The sequence below is a fragment of the Ostrea edulis genome, chromosome 9 (assembly GCF_947568905.1).
Source record: "Ostrea edulis chromosome 9, xbOstEdul1.1, whole genome shotgun sequence".
Lineage (NCBI taxonomy): Eukaryota > Metazoa > Mollusca > Bivalvia > Ostreida > Ostreidae > Ostrea > Ostrea edulis.
Window position 1 is genome coordinate 21,278,927 of NC_079172.1, and position 22,977 is coordinate 21,301,903.

Sequence of the window (22,977 nt, forward strand, 5' to 3'; positions counted from 1 at the left end):
TTATTCATATTTTATACAAAAGTATCACTTCATACATACTTTGTAGGTATCGATTTCACTTAGGATTAATCAAAGGTGCAAATTGATTCTTTGCACGGAAATCCGTCCGTGTGGAATTGATCATGCATCATGATTCTTTTAAACTTTGCTCAAAACCAGTATGGAAGGAATCGACTCTCTCTCTCTCTCTCTCTCTCTCTCTCTGACAAAAAAGAAGCTATATGAATCGATATGGAATCAACTTTAATTCTCAGATTCATAACATGAAGAACCTCAATAACAATGATTTACGGGGCAGCATCGCTGTTTAGTATCTATTTATTATCTCTTTTATAATTTTTCGTAATATTTTCGGTATACAATATTCATTTTTACAAATACTGACATTTATCACAGTAGGAAGCTTATTAAGGTGCCTTAAAAACTCTAATGTGATAGACAATCCCGTGGTTGATTGGAGAGACGCATGCGCGCGTCTATGAGGAGGCTATGGAGAGCGCTACCAATGGGAATTGCTTACAATGTACGAGGCATTTCTAAACCGTTCATACCGGTAGATGCATATGTCACTGCACACAATGTATATAAATACCTAAACACAATCTTTGTTGTAAAATACAGTTTCATTTACGTTGACATTTCCTAGATTATGTCTAGTTATTTGTCGTTGGTGAATTTTCAAATTAGGAAAGAGAATATTGCCTTTAAACGAGGAAGTAGAGCACATCGATGTTATGAAATGTACAAACACATACATTTCCTGAAAAAGCGGAGCGTGGTGTTGCGCATCTCAGAACTATTCTGTTGGTCATTCATTACTGCCGGAGAGGACAAAATTAGGTCTTTAAGTACATTCAGGAAACTCTGTACCTTTCTGACATCAAACCCATGTATATTTTCCAAGATTTATTTAGTGGTTTTTATGGTCTTCCAAATGCCAGAATTAGTTATTTTTCAATATCAAACCGGTATATGCTAAGACGCATCATATTAGTATTCCAAATGTGTGCGTCTGTAAAAGCCTGCGTATAAGGAATACGTTTTTAATCTTGTTTTTTTAGTAGAATTTACGTCGGTATCCGTGTATTGACGAAGCTATTCTGTGTATATGTATATAATATTGCATAATGTAACACGAAGCAGCGGGGGCTTTATATATTTGCACTGTGTAATCTCTAATAGATTATGTAAAGCGAGACAGGTAAAAGCCAGCTTTTATTGTCGAATGGCACGACATCACAAATCCCTTGTCAAATGTGTGCTTTACAAATTGTGAAAATATCATCACTCTATCCCCGTGTGCCATCCAATCAAACCAGTTTCTGCCAAGCATTCGATCTGCAGATGAGTAACGGGTTTATTCTTTAGGGAGATAAGGAGGTTTGGGTGTTTATTCTTTTGGTATTTAGTAATGGGTTAGTTTGTGTATGTTTATTCGTTTGATATACAATAACTAGTTATCCTATAGGTGTTTATTCGTTTGATATACAGTAACTAGTTATTTAATAGGTGTTTATTCGTTTGATATACAGTAACTAGTTATTCTATAGGTGTTTATTCGTTTGGTATGCAGTAACTAGTTATCCTATAGGTGTTTATTCGTTTGATATGCAGTTACTAGTTATTCTTTGGTTTATTTGTTTGATACACAGGCGTTTTCAGTAACGAGTTATTCTATAGTATTCGTTTGATATACAGTAACGAGTTATTCTATAGGTGTTTTCAGTAACGATTTATTCTATAGGTGTTTACAATAACGCGTTATTCTATAGGTGTTTATTCGTTTGATATGCAGTAACTAGTTATTCTTTGGTTTATTTGTTTGATACACAGATGTGGCACGCTAAAGAACCTTCACTGCTCAATGGCCATAAGCGCCGTAAAACATATTGAGAGGTATCTTAATACAATCATACGTCCCGTTCTATAAAATATTATGCATTACAGAGAAGCAAACAGTATTACAGATCACTAAATTACTGTGTGGATTGTACATGCTATCTATAGATAAAGTAAGCCGCGTGATCTTATCTCGATTCTTTGAAGTTTTAACATGAATTTTATTCCACAGTGTAGCAGGATAAGAGGAACATTTACACGCAGACGTTTTAACATTCAAGAATCGTCTATTTTGGGAAGATTTACACGATTGTTTCATGTTATAAAGGCACCAAACACACTTATTGGGCCTCATCTCTAACACGAACGCGGGGAGCACGAGAATACGATTCACACCGATCGAAGCCTCTTTGTGACCATGATTCATTTCTCACAGTATGCTTAGAATTAATTCGTACACAGGATAAATTCGATGCAATGCATACATCAATAAAGACACGTTTTGTAAACAAATGAAAGATCAAATGGCGATTCATATATTCACAATAGAGTTTTTATTATAAAAATAACAGACATGGAACATAATTATATCACAAACGTTTAACCTCCCCCCACCCACCCACAGTGTGATATCGTGGATTGATACATATATAATACATACAGGTAATTAAAAGGTATACCACTCATAAATAAATGGTTTAGTCCTAATATACCTTAATGGCTGATCCTTGTCACTATTCACACAAATCAGGAAATATGCACATAATATATTTTCTTCACAAATTATGAAATCCGTAGACCGCTGAACAGATGTATAGTAAATGTAACATCTCAACGCCCCCAATAAGGATGGGAACGTCCATCCTTAGATCATTATGAAATTATTAATTTTTGTTTACCTCAATTCACAAACTTTTTGTGAATCTAGTAATATAGTTTTCACATCCATACCTGTAGTATTATTGTTTAGATATTTCACCGGCGAATAGCTGTTCAACTGTCTATATCTATATAGGTGGGAGTTGTATGTGACTCCGTGATTTGATTTTATCACCCTGTGAAATATTCAGAGTTTGTAGCCACATTTCACACTTGCTCTGTAGCTCACCTTCACCCTGACTTTGAGGTGAAGTGGACTTCGGGCGAATGTTCTTGTCACATACAAGTCCGGGTTGCAGAGTGTCGTAACACTTGTTATCACTTGTGTTTAAATTGTGCTGAGCTGTCATCGACAATCGTTCGTGTTTCTGTAAATTTTCACTATTGAGTGCCGTTTTTATATTATTTTTCACATTCGGAATATTTCGGTCATTATCTAGAGATTCGACAGAAGAACCTTGACTGATGTTAGCCCTCCAAGAATAACTTCCACGTCTAATTTTGGGCGTCGTTATGGGTGAGTTGTTTTGCACGGGTGTATCGGGTATTCCTCTCTGAGACAAACTGCTTCTCTGGCTTTCGGGTGAGGACGGTGGTGTTGGTGTCGCTGACCCAGGGGTCAAACAGGTCGACTGGAACTGAAATCCCTGGGCAACCATTGGAGATCGTGGAGAGCGGCAATCCTGAATCCCTGGAGCACTTATATTATCATCAACAATGTTCTCAAAGGATTGTTCAATCTGTCGTCCATCGTACTCCTCCAACAACTGCGGACATGATCGTACCCTTGATAGGGATACGTTCGATCCGCGTCTGTTCGTATCGCTAAAGTCTTGCTCTTCATCACTGAGGTAATCACCGACACCCAGGTTACGCTTTTTCAGTTGTTTTGGCACTTTTATTTTAGCAGACATGATGATAATCCAAGAAAGAATTTCGATTGCAATTATGATGTAATATTTCTCAAAATGAAAACACTTTTACAAATATAGCATTCCTCTCCAAATTAATCATTTGCCCTTTCCCGCAATTTATTGGCCGTCCTAAAACGATGTCTAGAGTATTCCGAAGTCGCTGTGAAATATCAAATTCGCATGAAACTATAGGATTTAATATTATATCGATATGTCGTGGTTTTAATTTCACATAGCCTCTGACAGTGTTTGGCAAGCTCTTCTGACCAGATGGGCTCTTGTCTGATTTTTTTGTGTAATGTCAGTGGTGAAATCAATACGCGCTAAATAGGCCTTTCCCTTTTTCATGCTTCACATTTGTGTATACTCTGGTTTCGGTTTGAAATGTCATATTAAGTCTCGGTATCCTTCATATGTTTTACGTCACAGGCTCCAGATTAGCAGGAAAATCATCCAACTAGAAACACGTGAACAGCTAACGTTTTTAAACACCAGCTATATCCTGCAAAATATAGAAAAGTTATGTTTCAGATAAATATCTTATTTCCGACATTTATTGATCGCAGGGTGAGGGAAATTTCCTTAACAAACGTTTGAGAAATAACAGTCTTATTCAAATAACTCTCTGGAAACGGACACGAAGATAGAAAAACGATAAATAACGAAGATGTTCTGGACTAATGCCATTTTGATTGACTTACACGCCCTCTATCGATCTAATCCTATACGATCGGGTGTGATATGCGTACAACGCAACTCCAACACACACGCACGAGTAAATATTGTGACGCTCCTTTCCTCTTTAAAAATAATCAGAGTGCAAAGATGTATAGCGTATTGAACAAATAAGATGTATGTTGGTGTTTTTATTTCTTCTTTTCAAAAACCAATTTTTGGTGACACAGCAATCTAAGTAGATGCAAGTGCTTTCTCGTATCTCTTCGTGAAACTAACAATCACAGCACATAAATTGGTTCCCGACTGTTCAATGATAATAAAACAATCAAGTGTCGCTGCATTGGGTATAGGAGTGACTGCATGTACAAATTTACAACTCCATCAAATTCTATCAATTATATAAAAGCTAGAACTACTAAAGAAATAAAATATTCTGACAGGAAATGATGTTTGATGTAAGCTAAAAGCCTGTAAAAAATAGGGGAGGGGGTATTTGATGCAAGCCAAAAGCCTGTAGAAAAGGGGGAAGGGATTTTTTGGGCAGCAAGACACGTCCAGGGCTAAGTCCGCCTCCTCCTTTGAAAATACTTCCTACAGGTCTCGACCATAGAACCACACTAATTCCTTTTATTGATGAAATTCTAGTATTCCCGGTGGTGTATAAAACTCTTTACCATTCTAATCGAATATCAAACGAAATATGTTTATAACGAAGCTATTGTGAGTTTCCTAGGGTTCCTGATAACAAAGTTTTACTGTATGGTTTGTATTTGGGCCCATTTCAGCAAGGGTTCTTTATCATCGTATCACTGTCTACCGTGATTCAGACAGTGCTACCACGACTCTGGACCTTGGTCAAGACTTACATCGACTTTGGACCTTGGTCAAGACTTACATTGACTGGACCTTGGTTAAAACTTACATTGATCCTGGACCTTGGTGAAGACTTACATTGACACTGGACCTTGGTCAAGACTTGCATTGACTGGACCTTGGTCAAGATTTACACTGACTCTGGACCTTGGTCAAGACTTACATTGACACTGGACCTTGGTCAAGACTTACATTGACACTGGACCTTGGTCAAGACTTACATTGACACTGGACCTTGGTCAAGACTTACATTGACTCGGGACCTTGGTCAAGACTTACATTGACACTGGACCTTGGTCAGGACCTATCGTACCCCTGGACCTCAACTGTTTAGTCATATCGGAGACATTTAATCACCAAAATGGAGTGTTTGTTGAAGGATCAGTCATAACGTAATTTTTATCCGAACTTATGACCGGAAAGCCATGAACTGACTGCTGGCTATTGCTACGGCAGACTGCGGATATACCCCATTAAAACTGTCAAACTAAATGGATAGATCCAGGTCAGATAATGTCAACAGCTTTGCTGTACTCGAAATGGATGTGAAGATATATATATATTAATGCAAAAATGAATACATTGTTTTCTAATCTAAAATACTTATCTTAGCAATATCGTATGTTGCAGTGGTATTCAACTGTAAAGCTAGGTATCATAACATGCTCATGCCTGCTTGTCATTCAAGAATACTACTATGTTTAAGCAAACATGAAAAGTTGCTTGCAAGTTGTTACGAACTTAACATTTTAAAGGATTTTAAAAAAAGTCTATGATTGGTGATATTTGAAACTACTTAAAGTGTTTATTGTTCCTGACTAAGGGATGGACCTCGGGTCCGATTGATTCCGTCATTAAAGAGTTGTGCCACTGGGTAACACTGAACACCTGAAGTTCATTGTTTGATAAATAAATTCCATGTAGCATGAAAACGAGTCGTGCACCCAAATGGAGGGCATTTAGACCGAAAATATCATTAGCAGAAAGTCTACAAAAATTATTCTAAGGACCATAATTCGAACATAAAACAAAAGAACAATGGAAAAGTTCATCTATGTGAATGTGACATTTCTTCTACTGTGTATGACCTGACGAGTGAGGATCCTGTGCTGACCCCAAATTATAGGTTATCGTCTTGCCTTTCAGAAACTTTGTATTGAGAATATAACTTTATGCGTGCTCTTTAAAAAAAACCCAATGTAAAACATAAATAATAATGTATCACCATCTCTAGTGATACACACAGTCCTACTAGTGATACACACAGTCCTACTAGTGATACACACATTCCTACTAGTGATACACACAGTCCTACTAGTGATACACACATTCCTACTAGTGATATACACAGTCCTACTAGTGATACACACAGTCCTACTAGTGTTACACACAGTCCTACTAGTGATAGACACAGTCCTACTAGTGATACACACAGTCCTACTAGTGATACACACAGTCCTACTAGTAATACACACAGTCCTACTAGTAATACACACAGTCCTACTAGTAATACACACAGTCCTACTAGTGATAGACACAGTCCTACTAGTAATACACACAGTCCTACTAGTGATAGACACAGTCCTACTAGTAATACACACAGTCCTACTAGTAATACACACAGTCCTACTAGTGATACACACAGTCCTACTAGTGATAGACACAGTCCTACTAGTAATACACACAGTCCTACTAGTAATACACACAGTCCTACTAGTGATACACACAGTCCTACTAGTAATACACACAGTCCTACTAGTGATAGACACAGTCCTACTAGTGTTACACACAGTCCTACAAGTGATACACACAGTCCTACTAGTAATACACACAGTCCTACTAGTAATACACACAGTCCTACTAGTGATAGACACAGTCCTACTAGTGATATACACAGTCCTACTAGTGATATACACAGTCCTACTAGTAATACACACAGTCCTACTAGTAATACACACAGTCCTACTAGTGATACACACAGTCCTACTAGTGATAGACACAGTCCTACTAGTAATACACACAGTCCTACTAGTGATACACACAGTCCTACTAGTGATAGACACAGTCCTACTAGTGATACACACATTCCTACTAGTGATATACACAGTCCTACTAGTAATACACACAGTCCTACTAGTGATACACACAGTCCTACTAGTGTTACACACAGTCCTACTAGTGATAGACACAGTCCTACTAGTGATACACACAGTCATACTAGTGTTACACACAGTCCTACTAGTGATACACACAGTCCTACTAGTGATACACACATTCCTACTAGTGATACACACAGTCCTACTAGTGATACACACAGTCCTACTAGTGTTACACACAGTCCTACTAGTGTTACACACAGTCCTACTAGTGATAGACACAGTCCTACTAGTGATACACACAGTCCTACTAGTGATACACACAGTCCTACTAGTGATAGACACAGTCCTACTAGTGATAGACACAGTACTACTAGTGATACACACAGTCCTACTAGTGATATACACAGTCCTACTAGTAATACACACAGTCCTACTAGTGTTACACACAGTCCTACTAGTGATAGACACAGTCCTACTAGTGATACACACAGTCCTACTAGTGATACACACAGTCCTACTAGTGATAGACACAGTCCTACTAGTAATACACACAGTCCTACTAGTGATACACACAGTCCTACTAGTGATAGACACAGTACTACTAGTGATAGACACAGTCCTACTAGTGATAAATCAAACAAATTAACGATTGTTAGTCAATATTCTAGTAATTGATTGATTGTTTTGCTGTTTTCCGCCATACTCAACAATTTTTCAGTTATCTGGTGGCGCCCAGTTTTTATTGGTGGAAGAGAGAACACAGATACAATGTACCTGGAAAGAGACGACCGACTTTCCGAAAGTAAACTGGGAAACTTCCTCACTTACCGGCGCGAGCGGGATTCGAACCTGCGCCGACCAGAGGTGAGAGGCCGTGTGATATTGAGCGCGATGCTCTAACAACTCGGCCACGGATGTTACATTTCTGAATTAGTCAATATTCTAGTAATTTTACATCTCTGAATTAGTCAATATTCTAGTAATTTTACATCTCTGAATTAGTCAATATTCTAGTAATTTTACATCTCTGAAATAGTCAATATTCTAGTAATGTTACATCTCTAAATTAGTCAATATTCTAGTAATGTTACATCTCTGAATTCGTCAATATTCTAGTAATGTTACATCTCTGACTTAGTCAATATTCTAGTAATGTTACATCTCTGAATTCGTCAATATTCTAGTAATGTTACATCTCTGAATTAGTCAATATTCTAGTAATGTTACATCTCTGAATTCGTCAATATTCTAGTAATGTTACATCTCTAAATTAGTCAATATTCTAGTAATGTTACATCTCTGAATTCGTCAATATTCTAGTAATGTTACATCTCTGACTTAGTCAATATTCTAGTAATGTTACATCTCTGAATTCGTCAATATTCTAGTAATGTTACATCTCTGACTTCGTCAATATTCTAGTAATGTTACATCTCTGAATTCGTCAATATTCTAGTAATGTTACATCTCTGAATTAGTCAATATTCTAGTAATGTTACATCTCTGAATTAGTCAATATTCTAGTAATGCTACATCTCTGAATTAGTCAATATTCTAGTAATGTTACATCTCTGAATTAGTCAATATTCTAGTAATGCTACATCTCTGAATTAGTCAATATTCTAGTAATGTTACATCTCTGAATTAGTCAATACTGAGTATTCTAGTAATGTTACACCTCTAAATAACGATACTAACACAGCTTTAGAATGAATGACTCCATTTTGCAATCGGTAGTATACAACGTCCTCACCACCAGAACGACCGACAACTACACATTACAGACCCGACCTTCAGTTCCACACATCACAGACCCGACCTTCAGTTCCACACATCACAGACCCGACCTTCAGTTCCACACATTACAGACCCGACCTTTAGTTCCACACATCACAAATCCGACCTTCAGTACTTCAAAACCGCCGCGGTGGTCTAGAGGTAGAGCGTTCGCCCCGCATGCGCCCGGAAGGCTGGGGTTCGAATCCCGGCAGCGACAAACCTAAATCGTTAAAACAGGTTGTGACAGTTCCATCGCCAAACGCTCGACATCAGGTGTGAATGTCACGGGTCCTCGGAGATAACCTTAAAAACGGATGTCCCGTGTCACAGTAGGTGTGGCACGCTAAAGAACCCTCACTGCTCAATGACCGTAAGCGCCGAGCAAAGGCTTAAATTTGCAGCCCTTCACTGGTAATGGTGACATCTCCACATGAGTGAAAAATTCTCGAGAGAGACGTTAAACAATCAATCAATCAATACTTCAGTAGTGGCACCACACATTACAGATCCGACCTCCAGTACTTGTCCGTTTTCCCCATCACCACCTATTCCGGAAGTGCACGTTCCACCTATTCCCGAAGTGCACGTTCACCCGAGCTACCGTGGCAGTATTTCTGTGATGCATCTGACTTCTTTAGAGACTGGCGTTCATTATAATGCGTTCGATGTTTGGTATTGACGAAATTATTGACATTCTGTTGAACTGTACACACTGCCTATTGTTCCATAGGAGTACTTCATTCCATTAAATATGGATTACAAAATATGACACCACGTCAAGAGAAGGTTTCGTCTTATCATGCCAGAACAAACAAAACAACAAAAAAAACCCCTCATTTTCTCAATCATAGGACCACTTGTACACATTATCTAACGTTTAAAATGTGGAACGTTGTGCAGTTTATTAGAATAGTTGTGTTTTTGCATGTTGTGATACTTTTTGTAAGTGAAATTATGAAGAATAACATCAGATTACAAGTATATAATTCCAATGTTATTTATTACAATTGTTTTGATTGGACAAAAATAAAGCTGAACAAGAGTTTATACATCAATAAATTCGAAAACGCGATGTATTCATACAAGCCTGAAAACAAATAACATAGTGCGGGGAAACTATTTAAATTTTGCAATTGTTAATAGAGTGAATGAATTGGAATTATAAGAATCAAACATTCTTTTTGAAGAATTTATCAATGTGTAAACTCCGGATATTTTACTCACAAACTTAGCATAAAAGTGCTTCGCACTTTTATTCAGTTTGTGAGTAAAATGTCCGGAGTCTACACATCGATAAATTCTTCAAAAAGAATGTTTAATCCTATAATAAAAATCAATTTATAAACTTCACTAACGGTATGATTTGGCACTAATTTGGACTTTCTACATGTAAATAGGAATCGGATTTCGGCCCAAATTCGGTTCCTGTATTAGATCGAATACCAGACATCCCATTATTATGAATGGTGAGATTCAAAGGCAATTTGTTAAAAACAAAATGAAGACTGAAACGTATACAAACCTTATCAATAATAGGTGAGACAAAGGGGGGGGGGTGTTAAAAAAAGGAGGAAATGCAGTCAGAGGTAATTTTCAAGGAGGTAATTTTGGTGGAAATTACTAATAGAGAGAATTCTTAAAGACTCTGATTTTGAGTACGGATTACTCCGTTTACCTGATCGAGATAAAGGGCTCATGTCGAGTATGGCCGGTCGACAGGGGATGCTTACTCCTCCCAGTAACCTGATCCCACCCCTGGTGTATCCAGGGGTCCGTGTTTACTCTACTCCTTTATAGGAGTTATGAGATTGATCACTGTTCTTTTCACTTTCTCTTTATCTCTTCATTATCACATACAGACACAACTTATGAAAATCTCTCTCTCTCTCTCTCTCTCTCTCTCTCTCTCTCTCTCTCTCTCTCTCTCTCGTCACATACTAACACGGTTGAAAATGAATACCCCCACTCTAGCACGGCTCTTGTTAATCTGTTTATGATAATGAAATAAAATAGATTCAGATATGATAATTAGATACATTGTTATTCATATGTCTAAAATAGCAGATAAAAAATAAAGATGTAGCATTCCAAACATCCAAATATAGCTTTATTTTCTAGTCACCAAGTTCAATCAATTGTTATAGTGTTGATAGGGTATTTATTGTTTGTTGTTTTATTTACATTGTCGCATTCAGTAAAGTAAATCATCCTGAAAGAAAATGAATCTTTCCTTGAGTTTCCTGAATTTTTTCTTTTTAAATTATTAGACACAATTATGATAGACATGCTAACTTAGTGATGGGCATGCTAACTTAGTGATGGGCATGCTAACTTAGTGATGGGCATGCTAACTTAGTGATGGGCATGCTAACAGTAACTTAGTGATGGGCATGCTATCTTAGTGATAGACACGCTATCTTAGTGATAGACACGCTATCTTAGTGATGGACATGCTATCTTAGTGATTGGCATGCTATCTTAGTGATGGACATGCTATCTTAGTGATAGACACGCTATCTTAGTGATAGACACGCTATCTTAGTGATAGACACGCTATCTTAGTGATTGGCATGCTATCTTAGAAAAAAAAAAACGACCGCTGATCTATGTAATATGTTACCGTTTACAAAACATTTATAAAAACAGGCCCTACTTTAAAACTCTTCTTGTTTTATTGAATTTATTTTGGAATATTAAGGAGGTATACTACATCGTTATAATGCGATATAGATCATAAAGTTAGATCGATAACCATGAATTTTCGAAACTTTGTAACGATAATATAACTCAGTTTTTGTTTACACAACAAATCATAAGCTTTCTAAAATGAGTTTCTGTCAAAATGTATAACGTTATTTTTTTTATGTAACCATTTATAAAACACATTAGACAGTAGATTTGATCATTAAAAGTGAAAAACTAAATCTTAAAGTAAGCCGTGAATCAGTCCCTTTAAAACATGAATGAAAATATACATATCAGCAATATTGTGTATTCCTTTTGAATTTGATTGCCTAGCTGGATAGCTCAGTTGGTCATTTTGTCTATAGATCGCGGATTTGAGTCCAGCAGGGTTTTCAAATTTTTCAAGATTATATTCTACTAAAACTGCATTTTTGGTCGAAATGAAGTAACTTTGAAAGTTTTCCATTTCAAAATATTGGACATGTCCCACTTTTCATCAAATTTCTCCGGTGTGTTATTCCAGATTTTATGGAAATTTCTTCAAAAGTTAACAATTTGTGACGTCATATTCCAAAATAGCAATAAGATTCGGGAAAATTTATGTTGATATTCTGTTTCTGATTATCCCAAAATGGAAATTACTGAATTTCAATTAATCTAAGAATGAAAAGGTGAAGATAACGAAAAGTAAACAATATCATAACTTCTACAAAGAATACAAAATTCAGAGTAGGGCAAACACTGACCCCTGAACATACCAGAGGTAGAATTAGGTACCTAAGAATAAGCATCCCTCTTCCACCGATCATACCCGTTTTGGGCCCTATATCTCGCTCGGGTATACGGAGTAATCCGTAGTCAAAATCAGTGTACAAAAAAGGCCTCGATTGGTATCAAATTCTAGAGCGGAGAAGATAGTTTACAATCTAATTAAGTACTTTGTACAGTAATGAGACGAGTGCATGCTCCTCATGGAATATGCTATATACACCTGATTAATATCTCTACATGTAATAAACCAATCAGTTGTGTGCGTTACCGACGAATGTTTAATCTAAGAATCCTGGATAACTGAAAAACCATTCTCATGGACAAGGTGACGGTATAGCTCTCTCTCTCTCTCTCTCTCTCTCTCTCTCTCTCTCTCTCTCTCTCTCTCTCTCTCTCTCATTCATATATATATATATATATATATATATATATATACTGTATATAATGATTACTCACTCAACGAACCCTTCTCTACATAGTAAAAACAGTTAGGGGGAATGGTCATTAAATTGTCTTAATATGAAATCTCCATGTTCCTAGAATAGCAGATATCTATTTTAACAAAGCTAATAAAATAGTATGCACTTTTCACATCACACATCATAATGAGCATTTTTGCTATATTCGGTCTGCCTTCACTGTTATGTTACGCGAATCAGTGAACAGCAATTCCACCGCTAAACAACACGCCCTTCATAGAGCATTGAGTTTCCTGTCTATACACATGTATGCAAAGAACTCTTTAAACTATACTCAAGAAAATTCTGATTCGTTTCTTCAATTCTACACACCTGCAATGAATATGGCGAAATACATTAACTTAACAATTATTAGATTATGAAATATATTACTCTAGTTAAAGTTTTGATATACCTTAATTTTGTTTTTATTGATTGATCTCTCTCTCCACGTGTTAGAGTAGAGAAATATTAAGCACATACTTTAGCACTGTCCCTGACTAGCATGTAATGCTGAATTATTTAGTATATATATGGGTCCATTTTTCTAAAAGCTTTATGCCGTTTTATCAACAGTATGTAATAGTTATGAATTGAAGTACATTTTGGTGCTTGAAAGATTGGCTTCACGAATTTTATTCGCGTGCGAGAAATTTTCGCAAAGTTCACGAGAACCTCATAATCGCGCCGTGAACCAGTCCTTAAATGTCTCTTGTATTTTTCAAAAGATAATCTGGGTCGCGAAACTTAGTCGCCGCGAACCAATTTCATCCCTGGTAAATTGCGAAGTAAAGCCGTCTCGAATAAAAATTTGTTTAGAGTACACCAATAAGACGTATTATTATAATTACACAGGCAATGCTAGCGTGTGAATTCGCGAAAAGAAGCCAAAGCCTCTCTGAAAATGTACGTCACCAAAAAATATGATTAATTAAAGTCTTCAAAAACAAGAGATCAGAGGACTACCTGTTGTAGCATGAATCATAACGCGATGACGTAAACAGTCTCAATTATCACAAAAATGTATTAAAAATGACATGCATTTAACTGCCGAGATAGGATTTGCAATATTCAATAAAAACAGAATATTATTTTAGTAGAAATGATTTCAAAATATTTACCGTTTCCAGCAGGATCAAAACTGGGAAGGATCCATTATTCCGAAGTCAATGTTTTAGAAACTGAATGTTGTTATCACTATAATAAACGGACATACACTAGTATTTAAACATCTAATGTGTTCACAGCACTCAACATCCTCATTCAACACGAGCATTTGATCGATAAACTGTTAAAGGAAAGAAATGCTCTATAATCGAACTTTTCTGAGGACAAAGTTCTATCGCTCCAGGATATATGAATGGGACTGACGACTTCCGCGTCTTACGCCCCAGAGATATAGCGCCAGTTATCCGACCTGGCAGGCAACAAGGGTTTGCAAGGTCAAAAATGTATGAGAGAGATCAAATGGTCGTTACATCAGACTGCTGCGTGGTCTGACACATGTTAGAAAAAACCTGGGGATTATAAAATCAATTCTTATGATTTTTAAAAGCTACGAAAATAGACAGGACTACCCACTGCGTGTAGTGTGCGTAATCCCGGGGCAATTATCCATCAAATGAGATGTACTTCTTTAGATCATGTTGACTGTACGCGTGAAAATAAAAGGATTAGTCGGTGGAAATCTGTAGAAATATGTTGTCAATTGGAGGTGTAGGTGACATCATCTTCGGATGAGGTGATACATGTACATTTAACTTCAAAAATGATATCAATTTTAAATTACTCTGGCCAGAAGAGTTGTAAATGGTTATATAACATTGAATGAAACCTAAATATATCAAACTGCAAAAGCTCCACGTATCTCAGTTCAGACATCAATGTGTTGCCTGAATGAAAGCATGTCAACAGTACAACAAGCAATTGCACAATCAAACAGGAACAACGTGAGAAATTGTGGACAGTGTTGTTCAGAAATAATGAAACCTAGACGACCTGAAGTGCGCGAGATTTACCGAGATTTACCTGGTGTATTGATATTGCAGAAACACATACCGTGCCAGATGGTAACTTGTACCAATTAAAATAATCAAGAATGCATATTCTATTTCATTAGTCACCTATGTTGTTGAATATGGCCATCCCCATAAAGTAATGGTGGTTTATTTACCATTAAATCGTTTTATATCATCTGCATAGGCCTATAAACATTGTTGATGGCTTATCGTTCGCTTCTAGCTACCACCGCATGCAAAAAAGATAAACATTGAATTTTCTAATACCGTGCACTGTGTCAGTTTGATTAACGAAGAATACTGCAATTAAATAAAGAGACCACGGTTGTAAGATTTAGCTGAACGATTCAGTGACAGGTGGAATGAAAATCATCATATCGAAAATTAATTTAACGTGGACATATCCCAACACCTTGTATGAATTGATTGATTGTATATTGTTTAGGTAGCAGGGGACAGTTTCGCACGCACTATAGGTCTGGTCAATTTAAAAAAATAAATGGAAATACCCCATATTTGAAGTGATATTACATGTGTAAAAATGTATACTAACAATAATTTTAGTATACATGTCAAATGTAAATGAGTGCTTAATAAAAATGTTGATATACAACATGTAGGTGTCACCATGATTCTTAGCGTATGGATGGGTGCAAATACAAAACTAAGACACGTGGTCAGTTGCTGAAGAAATTCCGGAGAGAGGGAAGGTGGATGGCCCCATATGAAAGGTAGATTATTTAAGAAGGGCAGACGGTTCTTGATTGTGCACAATGTCTAAATCCCCACGCTTGGTACTGTGGTGGTGTGAGGGTGGTGCGGATTAGCCCAAATGAGAGAAAATCAAAGCGAAAAGGGGGAACCTGCTCAGAGCATGTTTTGTGCACCAGCACCAGTATGTATAGATTACATGTAATTTAGGGTCATAATTTAGTAACTACAACAATATGAAATATAAGTAATGACATAAAAGGGAAATATGATTTTTCATTAGTCTGTCATAATCTGACTTTGATGTATACCCCCTACTCACATTTTTCATAACCAAAAGAACTGTCCCCTGCCACCTTAACGTCCCACTCGATTCCTAGTTATCTCCATCGTCCATACACATATACACTAGTCAACTTTCAACGAGATAATCTGACCCCATACCAAACAAATTTACAGCGAAATAGTCTGACCCCATACCAAACAACTCTACAGAGAGATAGTCTGACCCCATACCAAACAACTCTACAGCGAGATAGTCTGACCCCATACCAAACAACTTTACAGCGAAATAGTCTGACCCCATACCAAACAACTCTACAGAGAGATAGCCTGACCCCATACCAAACAACTCTACAGAGAGATAGTCTGACCCCATATCAATCAATTCTACAGCTACCGAGAATGAAGACGGTATCACTGAGAAATTTAAAAGAGGACCAGCAAAGAAACGGGAGCAGTTACAGTATCAGTACACAGAATGTGGCAGTAGACAAGGTCCATAACGGCATCAGTAGATTATTTGTTACAGTGTGAGTAGACTGACTGTAGATTATTTGTTACAGTGTGAGTAGACTGACTGTAGATTATTTGTTACAGTATCAGTAGACTGACTGTAGATTATTTGTTACAGTATCAGTAGACTGACTGTAGATTATTTGTTACAGTGTGAGTAGACTGACTGTACATTATTTGTTACAGTGTGAGTAGACTGACTGTACATTATTTGTTACAGTATCAGTAGACTGACTGTAGATTATTTGTTACAGTGTTAGTAGACTGTAGATTATTTGTTACAGTGTTAGTAGACTGACTGTACATTATTTGTTACAGTATCAGTAGACTGACTGTAGATTATTTGTTACAGTGTGAGTAGACTGACTGTAGATTATTTGTTACAGTATCAGTAGACTGACTGTACATTATTTGTTACAGTATCAGTAGACTGACTGTAGATTATTTGTTACAGTGTGAGTAGACTGACTGTAGATTATTTGTTACAGTATCAGTAGACTGACTGTAGATTATTTGTTACAGTATCAGTAGACTGATTGTAGATTATTTGTTACAGTGTGAGTAGACTGATTGTACATTATTTGTTACAGTGTTAGTAGACTGACTGTAGATTATTTGTTACAGTGTTAGTAGACTGACTGTAGATTATTTGTTACAGTGTGAGTAGACTGACTGTAGATTATTTGTTACAGTATCAGTAGACTGATTGCAGATTATTTGTTACAGTATCAGTAGACTGACTGTAGATTGTTTGTTACAGTATCAGTAGACTAATTGTAGATTATTTGTTACAGTATCAGTAGACTGACTGTAGATTATTTGTTACAGTATCAGTAGACTGACTGTAGATTATTTGTTACAGTATCAGTAGACTGTCTGTAGATTATTTGTTACAGTATCAGTAGACTGATTGTAGATTATTTGTTACAGTATCAGTAGACTGATTGTAGATTATTTGTTACAGTATCAGTAGACAGAGTATGACAGTAGACAAGTCTAGGTTATACTATGTGAGATAATATACATGCATATTCAATGTGATAGTGCACTAAGTATGTATCAATAAACTGAAAATGACTGTAGTTTATATCAAATATCAGTACCATGTGTCAAATATCAATAGTCTATGTAAAATATCAGTACCCTATGTCAAATAGCAGTAGTCTGTGTCAATTATCAGTAGTCTGTGTCAAATATCAGTAGTCTGTGTCAAATATCAGTAGTCTATGTCCAATATCAGTAGTCTATGTCAAATATCAGTAGTCTTTGTCTAATATCAGTAGTCTATGTCAAATATCAGTAGTCTATATCAAATATCAGTACTATGTGTAAAATATCAGTACCCTATGTCAAATATCAGTAGTCTATGTCAAATATCAGACGTATATGTCTAATATCAGTACTATGTGTCAAATATCAGTAGTCTATGTCAAATATCAGTAGTCTATGTCAAATATCAGTAGTCTATGTCAAATATGAATAGTCTATGTCAAATATCAGCAGTCTATATCAAATATCAGAAGTCTATGTCAAATATCAGTATTATGTGTCAAATATCAGTTGTCTATGTCAAATATCAGTAGTCTATATCAAATAGCAGTAGTCTTTGTCAAATAGCAGCACAAGAAGTGTGACAGCCATAAAGGAATGTTTAAATTAAAGATGTTACATGTACGAAACATAATTACCCCAATATGATGCTTAATACAATATTAGAGAATCAATTTTGTTTATCTTATTTTCACAGTGATGGTATTAACACAAGATAAGGAAGGAATGGTCGTGTTCAAAGTTAGAAGATAGGTTAACGCAGCGGATCGAGGATCTGATTTTAATCAGATTGGGTTAACGCCCTCTTTCTGCCTCTGTTTTTCTGTCGTTGGGATATCCTAAACCCGACTACATGTGTCCTAGCTTAGTCCGAAGTTCTTGAGTAGTAACACATAAGTACATTTTTGACATCAACGTCGCCATGAGTATGAGGCGCGAACGAAAAGGGTAATTAGAAAGAGCCGTGTATAGACGCGGAAAACACATAAATCAAAACATGCCAATTTGTTATCAAAAATCATATCAACTCGGGATCAAATGTGTGTGGGTTTTATTCCCTTTTCTTTCTGGGTTTTTTTTTTTTTTACACAAAACAAGCACGTACACAATTTACAATATCTAAAAGTGTAATATGTTAGGTTGATGAAATTGATAATTCATTTGAATTATGATCTAATCAAATCAAATTGATTACAAGGTCTTTTTCTCTGAAGAGTACATAAATCGCTACTCTTGTCATGAGGATATTTCTGTGAAATATGGGTAAGAAATCATTGAATTGTAATATAGACATAGTATCATATGATCTCCTAATAAATACTTTGAACAAGTGCTCGTATAGAAATTATAATAAACTTATTGATATGAAACATTAAGGGCACTCAATACAAACAAGAAAATGGATGCATGTGTTGACATATATTTTGTGGCTTAGTTTGGTGGTAATTAAGTCCTAAAGAATAAAGGAATTGTAAATTTTCTGATGTTCAAAAGTTGAAATATATCCCCCTCCCTATATAACCCTGTACCTGTACACATTTCCCCCTTGTCATGGACTTAATGCAAAAATAATCGGAATGAATTCCATTCCCTGCGGTATTCATGTCACTTATAAAAACATAAATTTAGTTTTCATTTCCAACATTTTTGAAAAAAAAAGAAGTTTTTAGCAAGTGTCGTTAAATGCAGGTCAAAATTCGTAAAATTGATGATTTGCACAATTTTTCCGCAGTCCTAAATTTATGGAATATTACTATGTGTTTCTAACTTTTATCAAGATGAAATTTGCTAAACCCACTAGAAATATTGTATATGTAACTTTCATCCTTGTGAGCAATATCAATTTCTCCCAAAGAAACTCTTATTGATGTAAATTGTCCGCATATCGTGCTGACCGTGGGGCTTTGAGTACTACGAAGCATTGTGTGCCTCCTTTTTGATATTATTAGTGTTTCTTATATGTACATTGGCTGGGATCAATTTGCGTAATTTACATGTTTATTTGCTCATTTGCAAACCTAGTCATTAGTAAATGGTTGTTTGAATTAAGTTGTCCCAGGCAATTAATTTTGTATATTTTTGTCGATTACGTCATTTTGTTTGAACTTGTTTTATTACGTCATTTGTTTGATCATGATAATAAATGACATGTTCACTCTAAATGTTGTGTTTTTCATTAGACATTTTATTGATTATCCAATCACAAAAACTGAGCTACGGAATGCCAGAGTTTTTGCTCGTATACGGGTTTTCCTATTTCAAAATTGCGGAATATAAATTGAATGATGATTCTGTATAAGTTAGAGACCCCGGTGAAATACAGGCCGATAGCCAGTTGTACTCGTAGAACTCTCACAGATAAAATTAGCTGAGTCCGTTCTTGAACAAGAAATTCGATGCAAACAAAACATTCAAAGGATATATAGAGATATTCGATATTTAATTATAACAAAGATATCTCGATACATAGATTGATTGTACTTTGTCGGGCTGCCTCTGGAATAATACAGCTTTACGCAGATGATAACTTTGTTTAGCGGTGTCTTAATTAACATGCATGGGCAGAATCAAACATAGAGAAGATGTATCGATATGACATGGATGTTCCCGCTCGATAGCCAAGTAGAGATATGTACATGTAGATCCAATAGCTCACCATGTCAAATTGAAAAAAAAAAAATTAATTTGATCTGTAGTAACAAATATTTACGCTAAAAATGTATATCTGTTTTTATATATTAGAAATCATTGAAGTCTATGGGGCACGTAACACTGCTAGAAGAAACTGAGTACAAATCAATCAAAATGCAACTTTAACACGATAGCTCTTCAATAGACAACCACACACCGAAATGCCAGTCCAATATATAAAAATCCAAGAAATTGTGGAGTCTAGAAAAATTTCAAAGTCCAAGGTCAATGATACTGCTAAAATTAGGTTAATTATTAGGAAAGCTGAAACAATATGTCAGGCTCAATATAGCCGTCTGCTCTAGTGCATTTCAGTATCTGCAAGCATAACAGAAAATGCTAGATAATAAATAATGTAAAATTTAGGAGATTTTCATCGTCCAAGGTTAACATTTCTGCTGAAAAAGGGTCAATGCTGTAATGAAACATAGCTTTAAACTCATTAAAATGCAACAGCACACCTTAAATCAATTCAGTAAACAACAGGACGCCTTAACTCAATTCAGTAAACAACGGGACGCCTTAAATCAATTCTGTAAAATCAATTCAGTAAACAACAGCACGCCTTAAATCAATTCAGTAAACAACCGTACGTCTTAAATCAATTCAGTAAACAACGGGGTGACTTAAATCAATTCAGTAAACAACGGGACGCCTTAAATCAATTCAGTAAACAACGGGACGCCTTAAATCAATTCAGTAAACAACAGCACGCCTTAAATCAATTCAGTAAACAACAGGACGCCTTAAATCAATTCAGTAAACAACGGGACACCTTAAATCAATTCAGTAAACAACAGCACGCCCTAAATCAATTCAGTAAACAACCGCACGCCTTAAATCAATTCAGTAAACAACAGCATGCCTTAAAATCAATTCAGTAAACAACGGGACGCCTTAAATCAATTCAGTAAACAACGGGACGCCTTAAATCAATTCAGTAAACAACTGGGTGACTTAAATCAATTCAGTAAACAACGGAATGACTTAAATCAATTCAGTAAATAAAGGGATGACTTAAATCAATTCAGTAAACAACCGGATGACTTAAGTCAATTCAGTAAACAACAGCACACCTTAAATCAATTCAGTAAACAACCGGATGACTTTAATCAATTCAGTAAACAACAGCACGCCTTAAATCAATTCAGTAAACAATGGGATGACTTAAGTCAATTCAGTAAACAACAGCACGCATTAAATCAATTCAGTAAACAACCGGATGACTTAAATCAATTCAGTAAATAACAGCACGTCTTAAATCAATTCAGTAAACAATGGCATGACTTAAGTCAATTCAGTAAACAACAGCACGCCTTAAATCAATTCAGTAAACAACAGCACGCCTTAAATCAATTCAGAAAACAATCGGATGACTTAAATCAATTCAGTAAACAACGGGATGACTTAAAGGGGATAAGTCTGTAATACTCCGATCATGTTTTAAAGGACCATGAAAATTTTAAAACTATATTCAAAATTAATTTTTAGAAGACATTCTATCTCTTTTTCCTATACATCCTGTAAAATACACTGTCTATGTTCAAGCGTTTGATGAATTTCAAACAATTTTTTTTTTCTAACGGTTTATCGAGTAATGTATAATATACAACAGAGATTCGAAGTAATGATCATAGGTTATAGACTTTGTATGGGAAAATATGACGATCGAGTTTTTTGGCGCGTAAACGGAAGTCGACGTCCGTCCGCAACACAAAACGAGGTCGTCATATTTATTCATACAAAGTCTATAACCTTTTTATTATATACTTTCAATTTCATTTAGAAACTAACAATAATTTTCTTTTTAACAATTTCTTTATTGGTTTAAGTGAGTAAAAGATGAAAAACACAAAAAAATTTGAAAATTAACGGCGTAGTAATTTGATTGTGACATAATGTTTGCGGGCCGGAATGTTTCCGGGCATATATCGTGTGATAATAATATATGCCCGCAAACTTTTAAAGAAAAAAGAAGAGATGACATTGAAAGTATAAAAAAAACAAGAGATCTTATCCTCTTGTCCTGGGAGACTTTGTTCGTTCTGTTGACGGCTTCGTGACCGATCTTTGAGTCTTATTGAGTCATTCTGTTTAAATCGATGAGAAAACTTGGTTAATGACAGGACAAAATAGTAGGAACATTTGCAAATTTTATGCAGATGACAGCGATAATGGTTTTATCATTTAGATAGCTGCTTAGTTTTAACAAACAAATCTCTCATTAAACAGTAACGTGTCAATTTAGAGGGTGGTAAAACCGGGGAACTGGGGTATAAAATTATCCGTACATGGATTATTTAGCGACAATAAAATGACAATAAACGTGGACGATTTTTCAAAATGAAAAAAAGTACATTTATTATACTTATTATCTAAGGAAAATTTCATAAGTTTTTGCTCGCCTGACCACGAGCTAGCATTCTCTCACCAGGGGGCGCGTTACGCAAGTGAAACTTGCGAGTAGCGCACGGAACTCTGGGTAGATAATGCATTCTTGAGCTAGCTGTGTCGTCCATCTGTCTGTGTCGTTCTTCGTCTGTCTGTAACTCAAATTCTACGTCATCTCCAGAACCACTGAGTCAATTATCAAATAAATATGCCATAAGTGTCTATAAAGATCGGGAATTCAGGTTCCCACATGTCCCCTCTAAAGGGGAGATAATTAAAAAATCAATGAAACCAACTAAACTTTTCTTATATAATAAAGATTAAGATTTGAACTATGAGCCCCAGG

At 35.9% G+C, this 22,977-nt stretch overlaps 1 protein-coding gene across 5 annotated transcripts in view; it reads right to left on the bottom strand.

Moving 5' to 3' along the window:
* Positions 1-226: 226 nt before the first annotated feature.
* The window catches only part of LOC125658606 (uncharacterized), a 30,079-nt gene continuing 7,328 nt past the window's right edge, over positions 227-22,977 (bottom strand). For 3 of the 5 annotated variants that reach the window (XM_048889913.2, XM_048889912.2, XM_048889911.2), the window contains one exon: positions 227-4,134. In XM_048889913.2, coding sequence (XP_048745870.1) covers positions 2,847-3,632 — 786 coding nt within the window. In that variant the 5' untranslated portion in view covers positions 3,633-4,134 and the 3' untranslated portion in view covers positions 227-2,846. Of the gene's footprint in view, positions 4,135-14,096; positions 14,173-22,977 lie in introns of all 5 variants that reach the window. The other 2 variants (XM_048889908.2, XM_048889910.2) reach the window with 1 other exon arrangement.